The 21,005-nt window shown below is 34.5% G+C and overlaps 1 protein-coding gene across 1 annotated transcript in view; it reads left to right on the forward strand.

Moving 5' to 3' along the window:
- The window catches only part of COL24A1 (collagen type XXIV alpha 1 chain), a 466,350-nt gene extending 452,672 nt beyond the window's left edge, over window positions 1-13,678 (forward strand). The window contains 5 exon segments of the mRNA XM_037826738.1: window positions 2,791-2,856; window positions 3,442-3,610; window positions 6,886-6,995; window positions 9,185-9,400; window positions 12,260-13,678. Coding sequence (XP_037682666.1) covers window positions 2,791-2,856; window positions 3,442-3,610; window positions 6,886-6,995; window positions 9,185-9,400; window positions 12,260-12,406 — 708 coding nt within the window. The 3' untranslated portion in view covers window positions 12,407-13,678.
- The last annotated feature ends 7,327 nt before the right edge of the window (window positions 13,679-21,005 follow it).

Below are 21,005 nucleotides of genomic sequence, written 5' to 3' on the forward strand. Positions count from 1 at the left end.
AACACCATAAAACTCACTGCTTTAATTGTGATTCAGCTGTTTCTCTTGAATAAACACTCCTAGTATTGCTGCAAGAATTTTGTTAATTTCCAGAGTTCTGGGGAAAAAGTTGATTCTGACAATTTTTGCCAGTGTTCTCATTTCTTTTGTCAAGGAGAGAACTTTTTGGAGGAGGCAGAGTGGAAGAGTCTTATTCCTCCATTTTTGCTGACTGTCTCCTAAATCTCCAACCTGAGAATACATCTTTTTAATATTCTGAGTGATGAAATGGAAGAATGCATAAAGGACTTCTGCTGCATACTGAAGTACAATGGTTGCCTTAAGTAAAAACACTTGGGCAATTGTTTGAATTGCAAACTGAACTAGATGTTTTATCATGGAACACCATTTTCATTTGACAGACCAACAGTATTATTCAGACTTGAGTATTTGGCAGATATTTCCTTGAAAATAATGACATGAATCTGTCACTTCAAGAAAAACAACTGACAAAATGTGATGCCTTTGATAAAATTTAAGCTTTCAAGCAAAAATAAGAATTTGGGAAAATGTGTTCTATCACTCTGCGTTTGACAGCTTCCCAATACCTGAATTTTTATGATGATATTGGTTATGATGTTACCAATTTTTTAACATTATATCATAAAATGTCTCAGTATTTGGTAGATCTGCATAATTCTATGAACTAATGTTTTCCTTATTATCAGTGCATAATGTTAACAAAATCATGTACAGGTAAAAGAAAAAAACATTTTCAAAGTTTAAGATAGATTAATAGATTTTAATATAAAAGAGTACAAAAAATTTGTTGATATGATTTCAGATTCCACATTGCAACTAACCTTTAAGAAACTACCACTTGCTAAGTTTTCGTGTAGTATCAAAGAAGAATACCCACAATTATCTGAAAAGTCTACTAAATACTTCTCTTTTTCCAACTATATATTTCTATGAAGCCAGAATATCCTCAACTAAAGTAACATATCACAACATATTGAATACAAAGCAAATATGAGAACCCAATTAGCTTCTATTAATCCAGACATTAAAGAGATTTGCAAAAATGTAAAATAGTGCCACTCCTCTCATTAATTTTTTGTTGTTGTTTTGGAAAACAGAGTTATTTTGCATAAAATATATTTGTATTACAATATAATGTGTTTATTGTTATTTTCAAGGAACTAACAAATAGTTTTTAGATTTCTGTTTTAATTTCTAATATGGTAAATATCAAAAGTTATAACTCACATAAACAAATGTTCGTTAAGGCCCTTTATAATTCGTACAAGTACTAAAGGGTTCTGGGTCTGAAAAGTCTGAGAACTGCTATGCTGGGTTTTTTAAGATTAAAGCCCTTAATAACAACTGGAAAATATAAAGGCAGCTCTTGTTTTGTACATAATTCAGTTTCCCATGTTTAATGCCAATAATATCTTTTTGTGGCCCTTGCCCAAAATCTGCCCATTCACACGAGCCTGGTGGTCAGAATTTTTTCATTTGCAGAGCACACTTTAGCTAATCCTTTATGCATTTTCAATAGGCCATGTTCCCTACAGCCTTTGTGGCAGATTGTTACCTGTACTTGGAAAGCTTTCCTACCCCTTTTCCTAAGAATTCTTATTTATTCTTCAGTTCTCAGCTTAAATGTCACTGCCTCAGGGAAGCCTTCCTTAACCTATACCTTCCAACTTCTTGTGTCCTCCAGTCTTGAGATTCCCTAATTTCTCTCATAGTTCCATGCATTTTTCTTTAATAGCATATATCACAATTTGTAATTATGTGATGATTGGACTGATGCCTATCTCCCCTGTAAACTTAAGTACCACAAGTGCAAGTTTCTTTTTTGCTTAACACTGGATTTTCAACATTTATCACAGTGTTTGGCGATATACATATGCAGAATGAATCAGTGCTTTTCCAATATGAAAACCACAGGTTGAGGTAGATATAGTGCATTTTACTGATTTTTGATAATTTTTAAATAGTTTGTCAAATTACCAACCATGAATTATGAGAGATCTGTTGAAAACAGTTTCTTTTGTATGGACCTCCAAATAAAAAGATATTTTAGCAGCACAATCATTCTGAAAGATTTTAGAGTGTTCAGTTAGCTTCCACAGATGCTATTCCCAGAATCACCTGCCAACTCATGCTACTTAGTTTCCAAGCTTTTATATTTTTAAATTTTACAAAAAGACTTTTAATAATGAGTCTTCTGAGTCTTTCTCTAAAAAATATCTTTTACTAAATGTAAGAGGAGATTAGATTCTTGCTATATTATTTCTTTTGGGACTAATGGTACATTTTTCAACTTCAGAAATTGTTTTTAAGACCACAGAAGTATCAGATTAAACTAAAGTGGTCACTACCTCAGGACAGTAATATTTTATTCTGTTTTCCTTCCAAGAATGTAACTTGAAAATTATTACAGTTATTTATTCTCCACTTTACAATTTATTACCTGAAGGAATCATATTTCATTCTTCTTTCATTTGAGTAAATTTTTGTGTGTGTTTTCATGCAGCAGAGACAAATAGTTTTTCATTTGAGGGCTCTAGACTTTGGTCCTATTTTAATTAGGAGACCTTTGAAATTTGGATGAAAGCAGCATATTGTCCTTTCAGATAACCAGGCAATATTTGCAAGGTCTGTCTAACCAGAGTTGCAAACCCCCTTTAGATAATGAGTATAGTATACTTTAATAGCAATGCTTTCGGGATTTACAGCTTTTATTTCAGAGCATTCAAGGTTGGTTTTATTGCTGATCTCAAATGGTTTTGTTTTATACAGAAACATATGGATATCAATGCTGCTATTCAAGCTTTGATTGAATCAAATACTGCCTTACAAACGGAGGTAATATATCTGGCTTTATTTACACTGGCACTTTAAGTGTACAGATTGAACAGAGAAATTTGTTTTGGATGCCAAAATGTGGCTTTATTTTAAAGATTGTATTTAAAACAGATTGAAAAGATAAAAACATTTTCAAAGAAAAAGTAAGCTATTTTAATACAATTAAACAGATCTATATGCATAGGATATTTTTAAGGAAAATATTTAAAACAAACATGTAATATTATTAAAGGATTTATTTGTAAGGAAGGAATATGATACTACAGAAGACAATAGTTAAATGAAGTCAACCATGTTTCTGAGAATGGTATCTATCATGACTACTCATTTTTCTTCTTCAAACTCTAATTATTCAAAGCAGAACTTTTTTAAAACATTATGCAATAGATGTGGTAATTTTTAAGTTTTATGCCAGCTTGAAACCATGCCTATATTTAAATATGTGTTTTACATCCTTTCCCAACTCAACAAGACAACGCTACACATTTTTCTTCTGCCTTGTTCTGTGTTATTCAATAGGGTTACATACTTGTGACAGCTGCTGTGTGCTTTTGTGCTAATGTGATTCTTATGATGATTTGGCAGAGCTACCAGAATACTGAAGTGACTTTACTCGACCACAGTGCAGAGATATTCAAAACTCTGAATTACCTTAGCAATTTACTGCACAGTATCAAGAATCCTCTTGGCACACGAGATAACCCAGCACGAATCTGCAAAGATTTGCTTAACTGTGAACACAAAGTATCAGATGGTAAGTTCTTGGTTTCTTCAAATTATAGTGTCCAATTTCATTTCATCATTTCAGTGTGTTTGAGATTTAAAGTGAATTCATTCCAAATCTGATTGTTTTTATAAAACCCTAGCAGATAGCACTTTGATGTCAAGAACAAAATAATCTTAGAGGGAGACATTTCTTATGTCAAAGTATCTTTTTTCAAGGGTTCACATTACAAAGGTCTTCTTTACAGCCCTATTGAACCCCAACTTTTTCTACCCTACCCCTACCAACATTATTTACTTATACTTTGTAGAATGTAGCACATTCATGTTAAATAGGTAGGGCTGACATTTCGGTTGACAGTGAGACAGGAGCTCCTGTTAGAACTTATGAATCCAGAGCCACCAAGTTTGACAACACGAAGAAAGATATCACAGCTCCTCCACCACACTCCCTCTAAAAATACAGTTTCACAAAATGGATTTTAAATGCCCCATTTTAGAATCAGTGACCATGAAGGTGGAATGGTTTGTCATTCTTGTAAATTTCTCATCCGCTACATATACATCCCAAATTCATTAATCAGAGGTACAAAAATGAACTTAGAATTGAACCATCAAGGAAGGGTTTTAAACCAAATGGAGCAGTCATCAGATAAGGAGGGAAAATCCTGTCTGGTACAATATGTTATTTAATTTTAATTTCTATTTGGTCTGTCATCATCCATAAAATCAGTATTGGTAGTTATCATTTTTTGCTAAAAATGCCAATCTCAGCATGATGACACATTATGCTGGTTTGAAAAATTGTTATGTCATTCTATAGGGTGAAGAGTAGTGCATACTTTATATAAATACGTATATGTATGTGTCCAAAAATATCTGCTTCCATTCAAGTACAATGAAAATATTCATTTTATTTATATTAATAAAATACTTCTGTAGATATTTCCTGTCCTAAATTACTATAAAAACTAAAATAATATTTACAGTTGCAGAGCCTATAATAAATATGAGCTTGATTCATATTTAAGCATAGAAAAATGTGACTCTGTAAGATTGAAAGGAACAAAAATGTGAGACATACATATCACTATGAAATCTAATTTAAAGTCTACCTCACTTGTAGGGGAAATAGCTAAGTGATGTAGACTGCGGGTATCAGAAGGGTCTTCATGCCCAAAAATACATTCATTGCTGGCCTACCTAAGCAATTGAAATTGTGCTAGATGTTTATTTCATTGTTTAAGAAATTGAGAATTGTTTACTTTTTTAGGTGTCCTTAGAAAAAAATACCCATATACATGGGAAAAGAAACACCTGGAATTGCACAGATCATCCTTGTGGATTTAAAATTACCAAGAATTAGGTCATAAACTGATTTTTAAAAAGTGATAGCCAAACTAGGTAAAATCTTCAAGGAATGAAAGTCTTATGATTGCAACAAGAGGTAATGAGTGTTAGAGGGTATTGACAATAATTTCAATATGGAATATTTTGGGGGAGAAAGAGAGGGAAATTGTCTGAAATTGGCAATGAGGAGCTAGAAAGATACCTTATCCTCTTCAGACACATTACCATGGAAGCCATGGCAGAACTCAAAAAGGCTACAAGGAAGCAGTGTCCTCAGGGAGGAAAGAGCCAGTTTTGAGTTAGAATATTTAAGCCCACAAAAGATATATGGTAGTATAGGATCTTATATCCCAGCATATCCTGAAAAAAATTACGAAACCTCCACCAGTTCACCACTGCACAGTATAAAGCCCAAATTCAAAGCATACCACCCCATGTAACAACAAAGGTTTGCTTGACGGGAAACCTTTTATAAAGAGCTTATCAACTCACATAGTGGTAGGAAAGTAGTTCTTGAAAGGGAGGAGGTGGTGAGTGATGCTATGTGTTTACCCCATTAGGTAAGACTAAAAGCCTACATTGGATCCTAGAGAAAAACCCAGCTATAATTTCTACAAGCTTTATAAAATGTTCAAAAATCTGAGGAAATGAAGAAAGGGACTTTGAGGGGAGATTCTCCTTCACCGTCTTTCTACCCTGTTTCTGAAGATCAGTGGTTCTCCAGCGGACCACAGTCAGCTGGGATTTTGTTAGAAAGGCAGATTCTCAGGTCCCACCCTAGTCCTAATGAGTCAGCAACTCTGAGGGTTAGGACCCAGCAATCTGAGTTTTAACAGATGAATCCATTGCACACTAAAGTTTGAGAACCACTGCAATAAATGACAGTCCCCTATACTCTGAGCTGCCAATTCAGCAAGTATGCATTTTGAAGTATTAGTAGAATAGCAGTTGAGGATGTTTTGGAAAACTAAAATGATGGACTAGAGGAAGCCCAGAATGAACTAGAGTAATCTTTGTTATGGGGCTAGAGTGGACTAGACAAAGATCTTTACTTATTGTAGGAAATGACATTTGACAAAAATTGCCTGATTGTGTTGCCTTTTTCTCAAGAACGCAGGACTGCCTCATGAAAAAATTCTTGCCCTTTGCATTTGGAATAAGATGCTCTTTCAATATTCTGAGTCTGTTATTCTGGAATTAGGATGCTAGCTCAATGTTTTTCAGTCTGAGGTTTTCCTGTGTCTGATTTTAGACCCCATTTTATTCTCCTGAGCCCTCAGTGGAGGCAAAAATTGGCAGACTTACACCAGCTGTAGGAACTTCAGTTTTTTCCTCCATTCTCAACTCCCACTAACACATCTGAAGAACAGAGTATAAAAATAACCACTTAATTTTATATTTTTCTTTCTGAAAGCAAAAATATTTACTGTTTCTATTGTTAATATCAGTATTACATATAAAGATATTATATTTTTCCTTAGAGAGACTGAAGTTTCAATTTTTAAAAAATATTCATTCTAAATTTGTAATGATGTAGAACAGAAATATACATGTATACTACACTAACTTCTATTAACTATGTAACTTTAGATATTCACTTTAAGTTGCTGATTCACTTTAAATAAACTCATCTTATCTGCGGAATGAAGGGTTTAACTACATGGTTATAAGATCTCTTCCAGCAATAGATTCAATCATGCTGTCATCTTCGATTAATATTATGAAATGTCAAGTTGATAAGTACAATTTCAAAAAATACAGTAATTTCAGTATCAGTTTTACCTAATGCTTTCAGTTTTCATTCACTCACTAAATGCAAATATATTTATAATCTAAGTTTTTCAATATGCAAGACTATGTTAAGTTTATCTAAAGCATCGTGGCAATTTGTAAGGATACTTCAAATATATTTTAGAATGGCATTTAAGCAACTCGTGTTTTACTTTAAATTAATAGGAAAATACTGGATTGATCCAAATCTCGGATGCTCTTCAGATGCCATTGAGGTTTTCTGCAATTTCAGTGCTGGTGGCCAGACATGTTTACCTCCTGTTTCTGTGACAAAAGTATGTATTGAATTTTAGAATATATGTCAGTACTTGCATTATATTACTGAACAATAATTTTTAATGTTCTGTTACTTTCAATAATTATAAATTTTAAAAATGAATGCAAGGTATTATTCTTTATCATACATAAGAAAGAAAATTTTTTGTTTTAAAAAAATATCTAATTCCAGTAATTCTTCACATTTTGATTATGTATTGTTATGAATGGCTTAGCTTGGCTTACTCTACTGATATGTTTCATACATTTCTTTAAAATATGCAATATGTTATGTTTTTTGTGCATGTACATACCTTAGGAAACCTCTAAACAGCTACAGTGTTTGTAACTGGTAATCAGTTACCTAAAGTTTTACTGAAAATGACATCATCATCATTAGAGGAAAAAATTTGTCACAAAGCCTGCTATTTTTGGTGATTGAGCACAAAATAACCTTCCTTAGACATCCCTTGGACACTATTTAAAACTTATATCAGGGGTTATTCTGTGAACCAAATTTTTTAAATGAATGCGAGTTAGTTTGGTATAACACTGGGTTTTATAACAAATTCTACCATAAAGTTGAAAAAATGGGAACTGCATTTCTTTCTTTTTATAACTGATTAAACCAGCTTGGTATTACCGAGAACTTATTTCTCACCAGTAAATAACTGATTACATGTGCTTATTGTGTGTTTTGTTCATCAATAGAAAAAAAAGCCGCAAGTAAAATGTACAGTCTCTCAGTCCCTTTAGCTGCTTATTATTGCACTATTCTTTCCTCCTGAAACATCCCCTTCATTAAACCAGGGTGTTTCACTGATTCATCCCAGAAGGCATTCACCATTATTATCCCCAAAACAGAGGAGGGAAGGATTCTTCCACTCCCAGGAAATCCATATAGTCTGAGGTGAGAAATATCCATGTGATCATCCTCGCGCCCCTGGAAGTTTGCCCAGGGTTTTCATTTGGATTATGATAGAAGGAAGGGGGGGGGGGTGTGCAAAGGAGATAGGAGCAGTGGGGAAAGGCACTCCAGTTCTTTCCATTGAATCAGTTCTCCCATAGCTCCTATGCATAAACTCGATCTGAGGGAGGCTGGAGAGATAGTGGAAAGAACAGAAGACTTGGAATCAGGGACCTGGGTCTTAGGCTCTCCTCCTCTATTATCTATCGAACTTGGATAATAGAGGGCCTCCACGCCAGGCATTATGCTCGGTAAATTACACTTGGCACCTCTAATTCTCATAACGAGGTGTTATACCCCATACCAACTAGGAAACTAAGGCAGAAAGGTTACATATTTTGCAAGTTTCTGGTCCTCACATGTAAAATGAAGGAATTGAACTACTTAAATCTCATGTCCCTTATCATTATCCTTCCATGGTCTCATCTTTATGCCCTTCTTTTGGCTTTCCTCTGTTTTCGTAGGGCTTTCTGTGTTGTTTTCATTGTTGTTATTTTTGTTCCTTCTCAGCTACTTCATAACTAATATTCTTCTAGCTTTAAGTTTGGAGATTAATATAAATTCCTCAATAGGAACCATTTCTGTTTACTTGGCGTATGTTGTTGACTTTATCAGTTAATATTTGTTCATATTTTTCATTAGGTAAACATTTATTGATGATTCACTGCATGACTGAAACTGCATTAGGGACTGGCAACACAAAAGAATACAATTTTGTCATTGTCCTTAGGGGCACATATAATTAAAATTGCTCAACCAAGTTATTATTATTACAACTTGCAACTTAATTGGAAATACACGCAAAAATTTTCAAAAAAAAAAAAGGCACAGCAGAATTTCAGATTTTTATGAAAAAAATGATTAAAGCATTAAACAACAGCAAAGTAGTTCTGCATTTTAGATAACATTAATGAGAGTTATCTTGGTTTTTACCACCTCAGGAGAGCCAATTGTTCACATCTCTTCCCAATTCCATGTTCAGTGACATCACCTTGTTAGCCTGAAATCAGCTGTGGTGGGAGTATTTACAGCATAGAAAGCAGAAAATGCCATAAATCAGGATTTTTTCCTCCAAAGAGCCAGGGGTTGAACATTTACCAGCACACCACAGAGTGGCACTTAAATTCCCAGAAAAGTAGCTTTTTCAGGGCTGCCTTTTTAGGGCTTTCCTCAAATTTCTCCCAACTGTAAGTTGCTCAGTTGCCATATCTTATAACCTGCATATTGTTTCTATGACATTAGTTGGAGTTTGGAGTTGGAAAAGTCCAGATGAACTTCCTTCATTTACTGAGCTCAGAAGCTACCCATATCATCACCATTCACTGTCTAAACACTCCATTGTGGACAAGTGGACAGACAAGTGGCCCAGGACTGCCTGTTGGTTTCAGAGCATGGAATGGACAGATTTTTGAAGAAAACACTCCGCTTGAACCTAAAGTGCTTTCAAATGACTGCAAGGTAAGGGAATGGCCCTTTTAGAATTGTTCACCATGACTAAATTAAAATTGATAAAACTATAAAATAAGTATAATGAGAGTACATTTCTATGCAAACTGCAGATACTGAAGGGTAGTAAGTTTTAATGGGCCTGACTTACCATAATCCTATATTTTTTAGAATCAGTCATTTGCTTGTATCATATCTTGTCAACTTTTGTCACGGCAGTTGGTCATTCATGAATTTTTACATAGGAAACAGGTGTTAATACATAAAAATTATTTTTTCTTCCATATGAAATAATTATACCTGGAGAGATAGAGCATATAAATAGATTTCTTTCATATTATTTTTGCTGCTGTGATTCTACATCTCATTAATGCATACAAGACCAGTTATAGAGGCAAATCAGTTTTATTTCATTTTGTCAGTCTCTGTGCCTAATACCAAATGTGACTATAATTGCAGATTGACTGGCCCTACTAATCAATATTTGAAATGTAGCCCATTTTCCTACTATAATTAAATAAATAGTTAGAAAAATCTATCATTTTAAAACACTGTGTTATAGAACAGATATCATCAAATTGTTGCCCACCCCGTCACCTATTTTTGTAAATACATTTTTATTGGAACACAACCACACCCATTTGTTTACTTATTGCCCATGACTGTTTTCATGCTACAGTGGCAGCGTTGAATGGATGTAACAGAGACTGCATGGTCCACAAAACCTAAAACATTTACTACCTGGTCCTTTACAGCAAAAGTCTACTGACCCCTGTTATAGAGAATAGAGTTGTTGACTTTATGTACACATCATTAGTTATTTTAAGTTGCTTGGTTTTCTTTTGTACATTATGCAACCCATGATTTAGTCCCCAAGGGACTCCACTTTTTCTTAGCACTTCATTTCTAGGGAGGTAGTTCCTCCAGGAAAAATCAGTAGTGCTTAGGCATTTCAAAAATCATAAGCAAACAGTCAGAAGTCTACAACTCTTTATATCCATATTCCAAGGGATCAGTATCACCTACCAATTCATTTAATTTTTACAATCTTGCTCAGAAACTTTCAGTGACTTACAATCCAAACTTATCAATCCTTTATTCAAAACTTAAAACAGTCAGAACCCAACCTACCTTTCTAGCCCAGGCTCTCACTGGCTGTGTACTTTACACTATTGCCAAACTAATAATAATAATAATCATGTCAACAGCTACTACTACTGTTTATTGAGGACTTATTATATGGCAGGTACCATGCACTGCATACATTATTTTATTTAATCATAACAGCTTTGTGAAAAAGGTATTTTTAGTCCCATTTTGTAGGTAAGAGAATGAAGGCACAGAGAGGTTAAGGAACTTGCCCAAGGTCAAGGAGCAAGAAATTAACCACAGATGTCTATAAAAGCCCATGCCACGCTATACTATAGGGACTTTTCATTGAAATCTCATTTAATCCTCACAATCCTATATTGTAGGTTTTTATTGTTTCGATTTTATATGTGAAGAACATACCTAGATTCCTATGCAAATCTGTCCCAAGCCATGGTTTGCGCTTTTAACCCATTAAAACTAGACTGATTTTCAGACCCATCTTCTGCTTTCCTGTGTTGTTTTTTTTTAAACCTCATGACATTCCCTTCTCTGAAAATGCCTTTCTCTACCTCTCTAACCAAGTGAATCTTTCAGACATATTTTATGGCCCATCTTAAATTCTGAATTCTCCATAAAGCTTTCCCTGACTACTCTAGTTAGAAATAAGGGATTTAGCATTCACCATCTGTATTACTTATATTGCATTTACTATATTTGGTCTTGTATTATGGCTATTTGTTTATGTTTCTCCTCTCTCCAACTAGATTTATAAGCTGCTAGAATTCAGAAGCCAGGACTAATGTATTCATCTTTGTATTTCCCACAGCACTGTAAGAAAATTGCCGATAACTTCTTGTTCAGCTATGTCAAAAGTACTTAGTGTTCAATAAATATTGTTTGAAAGACTTAATGAATGAATCTAAAAATGTCTTACATACAGTATTCTAGTTCTAGATATGCAGTAAACTTATGACATCAGACAAGTGACTTATCTTCAATGAGCTTTAATTGCCTTAATTTTAAATGGAAATTTTAACTTATGTATTCCTAAAAGTCCTTCAAATTTTAAAATTCATCACATGATAATTCTATGAATAAGTAAATGAATAAATTCCTGAATAGAAAGCTCCACAAAACTTGTCAATTGTTTATCCTTATTTTGTCTTATTGAATCTTAATCATAGCACATTTTATGATATGTTTTTGATCCATAATAGAATTTATCAGAAACAAAAGAACATATAATAATATGCTAAATCAAAAAGCCTGGAAGGAAGAGAGAAAAGAAAAAAATGATATAAACAGGGAGCTGCAGAATGGAGTAAAAAGAAACCTAAAAGATGATTCAGTGTAGCTATTATTTAACTACTTCTGACTAAGATGATTCTGGTTATTTCTTGCCTAAAGTACAGAGAAGTTAAGATAGCTCCTTCCCTTCCATCCAAGAAAAATGCCCATCCACAGAATGGCCGGTTATTACTCCTATTTGGAGAAGGGGCGCCTTCTCCTTCATATCTGGTCTAGTGATCCAGAGACAACAGAAGCAGAAGCCTGGTCTTCGGGAAAAATCACAACAAAAAATGCAGTTACAGAAAAAGGAATAAACCCAAATTTTCAGTTATTAATAGTAAGTGTTACCATTTATTCTGTTCCAGGCAATTTCAATTCATTATCTCTAATCCTTAAAATAAATCTGCATTGTCTACAAAGGGCATTTTCTTCTGAGAATGACTGCTAAAAAACAATGACATATAAAAGCATTTTGTTCTTATTTTCCAGATTCAGGATGGCAGTTGGCATAAAGCAAAATTCCTTTTTCAAACCCAGGACCCTGCTCAACTTCCAGTGATTGAAGTACAAAAACTTCCTTATCTCAAAACTGGACAGAAGTACTACATTGAAAGCAGTTCTGTATGCTTTCTCTAAAGTCTCTAAATTAGTTCAGAATTCATGCTGTTGGCCAGGTAATTGCTGCAGAGGCAAAACTATAGATAGAAAGGTACTATCAATATGAAATGCATGGAATAAAGCATTGGCTAAATCATAAAGAAACTCAGGAAGAAAAGACTTCCTCCTAAGAAGGAGAAAAAGCATTTCTTAAAGAACTATAATTGACAAAGTATTTAATTCTTTTAAAAATAATATTGATCTGAGCTTTCTTAGAGAATTCCTGAGAATTGAAAATTTATGAATATGGAATTCTTCAGGGTATCCTATATTTTTGACTGTCTGATAGCGAGGTATCCATTAGACAGCTGGAGATGCAGAGTACTATGGAGCAATACTGGCTAATGCTCCCAAATGTGCTGTGCTTCTGTCTAAAAATTATAAGCCACAGTCTATTATGTCTTATTTTCCCAAACACTAAGCTGTATTCAGGTCCCTAATGGACATATACATCTTAGCCGGTGGTACACTACCTCTTATGTGTTGCCTTTTTGTGTTGCTTGGTGCTCTTTCTAAAACAAGGTGCTTATGGCTTTTGTAGAGTATTCTGTTTCTTTTTTCGTCTTGTCATTCTTTAAGAGTGTATGTACTGGTTACATCAAGATATGTCTTGGTTGTTCATACTTATTTTAATTTGTTTGGTCACATACGTAATACCAAGTAAAGTATTATTTATGTGAAGTCCTTGTTCTGTTTTAGAATTCTCTTTGTGGATATGGAATCAAAGCCAGCACAATGTATCCTGTGCTTATACACAAGAGAATTGGGAGGTTTATTTTATTTTCATTTTTTTGTTTAAATTGTTGTAAAAAATAGTAAAGGCCAGCTACATCCAGTAGTAGGTTTGGGTTAGAGTTTGGGGATTGTGATGTACTATTTTTTAAAAACCATGATCATCTGGAATGATGCTTTTGTATATATATTTTGTAAAGTTTTAATTCAGCAAATCTTTTGATATTGCTGCTTCCTTAAATTATAAAAACTTTATATTTCTGCTTTGTCATATTCATTGATTTCTCTTTCACTGTTCTTAAATTTAATGTGTTGGGACCGAAAGGCATTTAACCTACCAGTCTTTGAAGCAACATCCAGGAAAAAAACATCTTTTGCCATTTAAAATAGGCCCAGCCAGTTCAGTCTTTCCTTGTTGTCAGAAAAATGTTAGTTCACTATTAAAAGAAAAATATTATACCTCTTGGTATAAAGAAAAGTTTGTTCATCCATTATAAACATACCTTTAACTACAGCAAATCACACTTAACTATCTATAATAAAAAATGTGCTTTAAATCATTTTCGTGGGTATTTGTTTTTCTTCATATGTTACCATATTATCTTATTATGTATTTTAGTCCCTCTGGCATCTTTCTTTACTGTGTATATTTACATTTTCAGAAAGTGACTGTTATATACCTACAAAAGAATTTACAGGCTATGTTTCCTATTTGAACAAAATGGGGCATGGCAAAAATGCCTGATTTTCTGTTTGAGAAAGATAAAGACGTTTTCAAAAAGGAGCACAGAAGTTGGTTCTAAATGAAGAAAACAAGAGCCTATATTCTCTCTAGCTTCAGTCTGCCTGCTATACCTACTGTTCAAAATGAAAAACAAAAAACTTAGTTCAGAGACATAAATGCTTTCCCTAGAGACTGTTTAAGAAATATATATATAACATAAATACCTTTCTTTATATTTGAAGTATGTTCATGAAATATTAAATTTAAAGCACATTTTAATCAATTTAAGCATAGGCAGAATAGTATATTGGTAAGAGTACTCTTAGGATTAGCTGTGTGGATGTAGGTATATTAGTTATTTTTCCGTGCCTCGGTTTCTTCTCTGGAAAATGGCAATAACAAAAGTATCAATCTCATTTCCTTGTTGAGTGGATTCAATAAGGTCACATGGGAAAGTGCTTAAAATCATGCGTGGCACAAAGCAAGCCCTCAGTAAAAATTAGCTGCACTATTGTCTTCTTTACTATCATTATCATCATCATTCTCATCACCACCACTATCAAAGGTTTAATAGTTCCATGATAGTTGTTACCAAAGAAAATTACAGGGCATCCCTTAAAATTATTCCTCTGTTTTAAAGCCATACTGTCCCCATAATTTGTTTTGTAAATATAGACTTTCATATAAAGGCTTTCTAGCAATGAGATGTAGTTGTGTCCATATGTAATTAAGAAATATGCTTTGTTTTTCTCCTATTTTGTATTAATATAGAAATCACAGTGATCCTTATAAGGTAAATATCACAGCTCTTCCCTGCAATAGAAAACCATAGCAAAAGCAAAATTAGGCTAAGATGAATTCAGTTCCAACCTTAGCTACCACTCATTGGTTTTGGGTAAGTTATAATTCTCTCCATCCTTACTTACATTGGACTGGGGTTTTATTTTCCCTGCTTGTTCTGTCAGCTACAATGAGAGAGGTATGCTAAAATCTCCAACTGTAATTATGGATTTGCCTGTTTCCCTTTTTGGTTCTCACTTTTTTGCTTTATAAGTATAATTAATTGCATTCAGTTTAACAATTGTTATATCCAGTTGTATGCTGATAAATCTTAACAACCAACCCTTCAAAGGGGAGAAGAGGGAAAAGCCCTGATTTGTAGCATTAGCCAATGTCCATGGTGTAAATACTCATATTGTGACTGATTTCAAGCTATTAATGTGAAGTCACTGAACATGGAATTCGGAAGAGATTCACATATTGGCTCTTACAAGATGGTCCAAGTCAGCTCCAGCATACTAGTGATATCCTGTTAGACTAACTATTTTATCATGAATGTCCCTTTTATCTCTAGTAATGCTTATTGCCTTAAAATAAAGACCTTGTCTATTATTAGTATAATTATACCAGTTTTCTTTTGGTTAGTGTCTGCATAGTATATCTTTTTATTTTTTTATTTTAGGCTTTCTTTGTCCTTTATTTAAATGTGTCTTGTAGGCAACTTGTAGCTGGATTTTTGTTTATTTTTTACCTACTTTGATAATTTTAGACTTTTAATAGGAGTAATTTGTCTGTTTACGTTTAATGTAATTACTGTTATATTTGCATTTAAACCTACTATATTGCTATTATTTTGTATTTGTCTCATCTGTTACTTTTCTCCTCCTTTCTTTCCCTCTTTTTTATAGATAAAATATTTTTATCATTCCATTTTGCCTCTTTTAATTTGTTAGTTGTACATTATTTTATTGTCTTTTTAGTGGTTACCCTAGAAATTACAATAAGCATATTTGACTGTTTAGAGGCTTCTCATACTTTTTGACTTTCCAGACAATACAAAGACCTTGCAACACTTTAATCCTGTTTAATTCTGCATATATTTAAAACCCTGCAGAATATCATTATTACTAATGTTTTAACAATAGTAATATTGTAATATTTATCCACCTATTGACCCATTCCTGTGTTTTTGTTTCTTTCCTTCATTATGGTGCTTTCTCTGGGATAATTTGCCTTTTGCTACAAAACTCCATTACATATTTATTTTAATGTGGACCTGCTGGTAACGAATTTCCTCATTTTTCTTCATCTAAAAGCTCTTTATTTCTGGAGAACATTGTCACTGGGTATAGAATTTCAGATTGTCACTTGTTTTCATTTTAAAGATGTTATTCTGTTGTCTTCTGGCCTCCATTATTTCTGTTGAAAAGTCATTTGTCAGTTTTATTTTTGCTCATTTGAACACATTGTGTCTTTTTTCTTTGCTTTTAAGGTTTTATATCTTTGGTGTTTAACAATTTTACTAAAATGTGCTTAGCAGAATTTTCTTTGTTATTATTTGCTTGGAATTCAAGACCTTCTTGAATCTGTGACTTAATCTCTGTGTTAAGTTTTGGAAATTTTTTGACCAGGGTTTCTTCAAGTATTACTACTGCTCATTCTACTGTTCTCTCCTTCTGTGACTCCAATTACACGTATTTGAAGCATGTTTACTGTCCTTCATATATCTTTTATGTTATTCCTGTATTTTTCATCTTTTTGCTCTTCATGCTTCAGTATAAATTGATTTATCTTTCAGTTAATTAACTCTATTTTTGCAGTGTCTAATATGCTGTTAAACTTATCTTTGAGTTCTTAATTTTAGAAACTGTATTTTTCAATTCTAATTTTTCCATTTCATTTTTTTAGAGATTCCAATTCCTTTATGAAACCTTCCATCTTGTCATTTATCCTTTATTGAACATATTAATCACAGTTGACTTAAAGTCCATATCTGATTATTTCAATATCTGCATGTCATAAGAGTCTATTTATATTGTCTGTTTTATTCTCTTGGTTTTTAGTCATTTGGTCTTGTCTCCTGGCATGTATAACAATTTTTTAATTAAATGCCAAGCATTATGTATGAAATATTGCAGAAGCTCTGGAACTTGATATCGTCTGCCCAAGAGGATTTAATTTTCTTGTGACAAAATTAGACACAGTAAGTGACTGAGATAATTCAAGACTAGAATTTAGGCCTTCTGAGAGCTGGTCTATTTCTAGTTTTACCATACTCATATGAGTAGCCCTCAACTGAAAGCCTAGGATGATTACAAGGACCCATCCTTCTTAGTGGATTCTGAGCTCTAAGTTTTATCCCCTGCCCCCTGCCCCAGTCTTGGAGACTGTCAAAGGCTCTATATTACTGCTTTTCTTCTCAGCAAATGCCCGAAAGGGACAAAAATGCTGGAGAAGCTTCAGTTCACTTCATCTTCTTCCTTTCTAGTCTCTCCTAGCTGCTTTGAATGATCACTGATGCCATGAAACAGCTATTTTTTTATATTTATCCAGATTTTGTAGTTCTCTTGGTGACAGGTTTTGTCTGTTATGGGCAATTCCATCATAGCTAGAAGCAGAAGTTTCCTCATACGTGTAAAGGAAGAAAAATGTCTGTCCTTTATTCCATTTGTTAGTGGTGGTTGTAGGGATTACAGTTTTTTTAATCATATATTTTTATTGCAGAATGTAACATATATACATAGAAATGATAACTTTCCAAGTGCAATTTAACAAGTAGTTAGAGAGCAAATTTCAAAGAATATTATAGGTTACATTTCCACTGTTTCAGTTATTTCCTTATTATGAAATATAACATATATACAAAAAGATAATATCTTTCAAAGTATGATTGAACAAGTAGATATATAGGAAATTTCCAAGGTTGTTATGAGTTGTAGTATCATAGTTTCAGTTATTTCCTTATTGTTAAAAATAATATATATACAAAAAGGTATAGCTTTCAAATTACAATTTAACAAGTAGCTGAAGAACAAATTTCAAAGGATGATAGGTGTTACAAATCCACCACTTCAATTCTTTCCTTCTAGCTGTTCTAATACCCTAGCAACTAAGAAAAAGAAAATTATATAAAGATTCAGTATTCATAATCCTTCATTAAATACCTTCTTGTCTGTTGCTACCCCTTCCTCTAGTTTAATCACTTTCCCAATCTTCAGAGATGTCTAGGCAGTGACCACCCTAACCTGTTCATGTTGAAAAGGGGTGTCAACTTTATGAGCAAAGGGGCAAATTTAGTTGATGTTCTTGAAGAGGCTATTGCCTCTGGGTTTGGGGACTTAGCTGGCATAGGAGCACTCTGAAGGATTTAAGTTGCTGAAGAATAAACTTAGTGAATGAAACTTTAGAGTCTCAGATAAGGATCCAGGTATTCTTTAAGGTTTTCAGGCATACTGTTGACTTGGGTTTATCATATTGTGGTCATTTGGCATATCTAGGTAAAGCTTGCATAGGAGTAACCTCCAGGACAGCCTTTTGACTCTATTTTAATTCTCTGAGCCATTAAAATCTTATTTTGTTGCCTTTCTTCTCCCTCTTTTGGTCAAAAAGGCATTTTCAATCCCTCAATGCCAGGGTCAGACCTAATCCCGGAATCCACAGCCCATGTCGCCAGGAAGGCTCATTCATCTTGGGGGTCCTGTCCCACGTTGGCAGGAGGGTGATGAATTTATTTGCAGAATTAGGCTTAGAGAGAGAAAGTCGACATTTGAGCAACAAAAGAGATTTTCTGGAGGTGTCTTTCTTTGCTCTTGTGACATCTTTGCATTTAAAGTCTATTTTTTTCCGATATTAGTATAGCTACCCCAGCTTTCTTTTCATTGCAGTTTGCGTAGAATACTTTTGCCATCCTTTCACTTTCATTCTCTTTGTGTCACAGGGTCTGAGATGAGTTTCTTGTAAACAGCATATCAGTGGGTCATATTTTTTAATCCATTCTACCAGTCTGTCTTTTAATTGGAGAGTTTAATCCATTCAGAAAGTTATTACTCTGAAGGGAGTTATTACTGTTAGATCTATTTTTCCCTCTCTCCTTTTTCCTTTAAGTTATCCTTACTAATAACTCTTCAGTTCTGTGTTCTTCTTCAGACCTCTCTTTTCTTTCTTTTTTTCTCAGCTGGTAGAGCTCCCTTTAGTATTTCCCACAGGGTAGGTCTCTTGTTAACAAATTCTCTCGGCGTGCGTTTGTCTGTGAAAATTTTTAACTCTCCCTCAATTTTAAAGGAGAGCTTTGCTGGATAAAGAATTTTGGGCTGGCAATTTTTCTCTTTCAGAATCTTAAATACATCATACCACTGCCTTCTCGCTTCCATGGTGCCCACTGAGCAGTCACTTCTTAGTCTTATGTTGTTTTTTTGTATGTAGTGAATTGTTTCTCTCTTGCTGCTTTCAGTAGTTTCTCCTTCTCTTCAGAATTTGACAATCCAAACAGTATATGTCTTAGAGTAGGTTTATTTGGATTTATTCTATTTGGAGTTCATTGAGCATCTTTGATTTGCATATTTATGTCATTTAGAATGTTTGGGAAGTTTTCTTCAACTATATCTTGAAACACTCTTCCTAGCCCTTTACCATTCTCTTGTCCTTCTGGGACACCAGTGATTCTTGTATTTGTTCACTTCATGTAGTCCATAATTTCTCTGAGATCATGTCAAATTTTTCCATTTTTTCCCATTTGTTCTTTTGCGAGCTCACATTCATTTACTCTGTCCTCAAGTTCACTTACCCTTTCTTCTGCCTCTTCAAATCTGCTATTGTTTGTCTCTAGTATATTTTTCAATTTGAGTCACAGTGTCTTTTATTTCCATAAGGTCTGCTAATTTTTTATTTACTCTCAAATTCTTGTTTACGCTCTTGTAGTGTTTTCTTGATTTCCTTTATGTCTTTAGACATCTCATTGAAGTTGTTTTGGAGATTTGTTTTTACATCTTTAGTTAATTGCTCCAAATTTTGTGTCTCTTGTGGCTTTTTAATTTGTTAGTTTGACTTGTCCATATCTTCTAGATCCTTAAGTGCTTTGTAGTTTTCTGTTGGCTTTGGGGCATGTGCTTGTCTTGATAGGGTTATTTTGGGAAGTGCAGAATTATTTGAGCATTTATATATAATTTGGTTTGCTGGAGTGCAGTTTCCAAATCCTACCAGAAGGTGCCGCTCTTGAGGCACAGCTTGCTGCACTGCAGTTTCCATAACCTGCCAACAGGTGGTGCTCTCAAGTAGGTCTTCCTGGAACTTCTCCTGTGTGGTGGGCAGAGTCCAAACCAGGTGGGAACAGTCAGTGCACCGGATCTCCGTGTGCTCTTGAGAATCCTGGTCCAGGGGCTGCAATGTGGGCCCCAAGCAGGTAGGCAGGGAGCCTGATCAAGGGCACCCCGCAGGTGGGACGTGGGCTCTGCCTGCCGCTTCTCTACCTGCCTTGCACCCACAAGTCTCTGGGGTGTGGGATGGGCTCCCAATCACCAGTATGGCATTTCTCCCCTCCCCGCTGCTCGCCATTGTACCCCCACACACCGGACTTCTGTGTGGGGAGAGCAAACACTACCCACCAAATTCCCCACAGGAGATCCCTGCTGTCTGTGGAGGATCACCCCCCAGCTAACTGTCAAGGTAGGTGCATGGGAGTGGAGAGCTGCTGCTCACTCCCTTGCCAGGCAGCGGTTTTGCTGCTGCCAGCTGGGAGGCCATCCAAAGGGAAAACACTGCATCCCTCCAGTCACCATCTCTCCTCCATTTTTGTCAGTGTCCCCTCCACGTACTGTGGGGGACCCTCTATGGCGGTCACACCCTGAAACCATGATCTTTGGTGTCCTCCAGCCCCTTTCTAGTTACTTTCATGGATGAGAAGCCTGTTCCAGCTTGCCTACTCCACCATCTTCCCAGAAGTCTGGGATTACAATATTAAGCTTTAATTTATCACAATATACTTAGAGATAGCACTGAGTTACTTCAAGCAAAGTATAGGAACCTTGCAACAGTATACTTCCATTTAATTCCTTCCTCCATTATGCTTCTGTTATAGATTTTGCTTTAAATGTATTTATATTTATATAATTAGGAGAAGAAAATTTAAAATATATGTTTTCATGTAGATCCAAGTTACCATCCAGGGTCATTTACCTTCATTTGAAAATTTTCCTTTACCATTTCTTATAGTGTAGGTCTGCTGGTAGTGAGTTATCTCTGTTTTTGTCTCTTTCACCTTCATTTTTTGAAGGATATTTTCTCTAGATAATTCTTGGTTGCACTTTTTTTTTTTTTTTTTTAGCATTTTTACTGTGTCATTCCAAT

Source organism: Choloepus didactylus, chromosome 2 (assembly GCF_015220235.1).
Source record: "Choloepus didactylus isolate mChoDid1 chromosome 2, mChoDid1.pri, whole genome shotgun sequence".
NCBI lineage: Eukaryota > Metazoa > Chordata > Mammalia > Pilosa > Megalonychidae > Choloepus > Choloepus didactylus.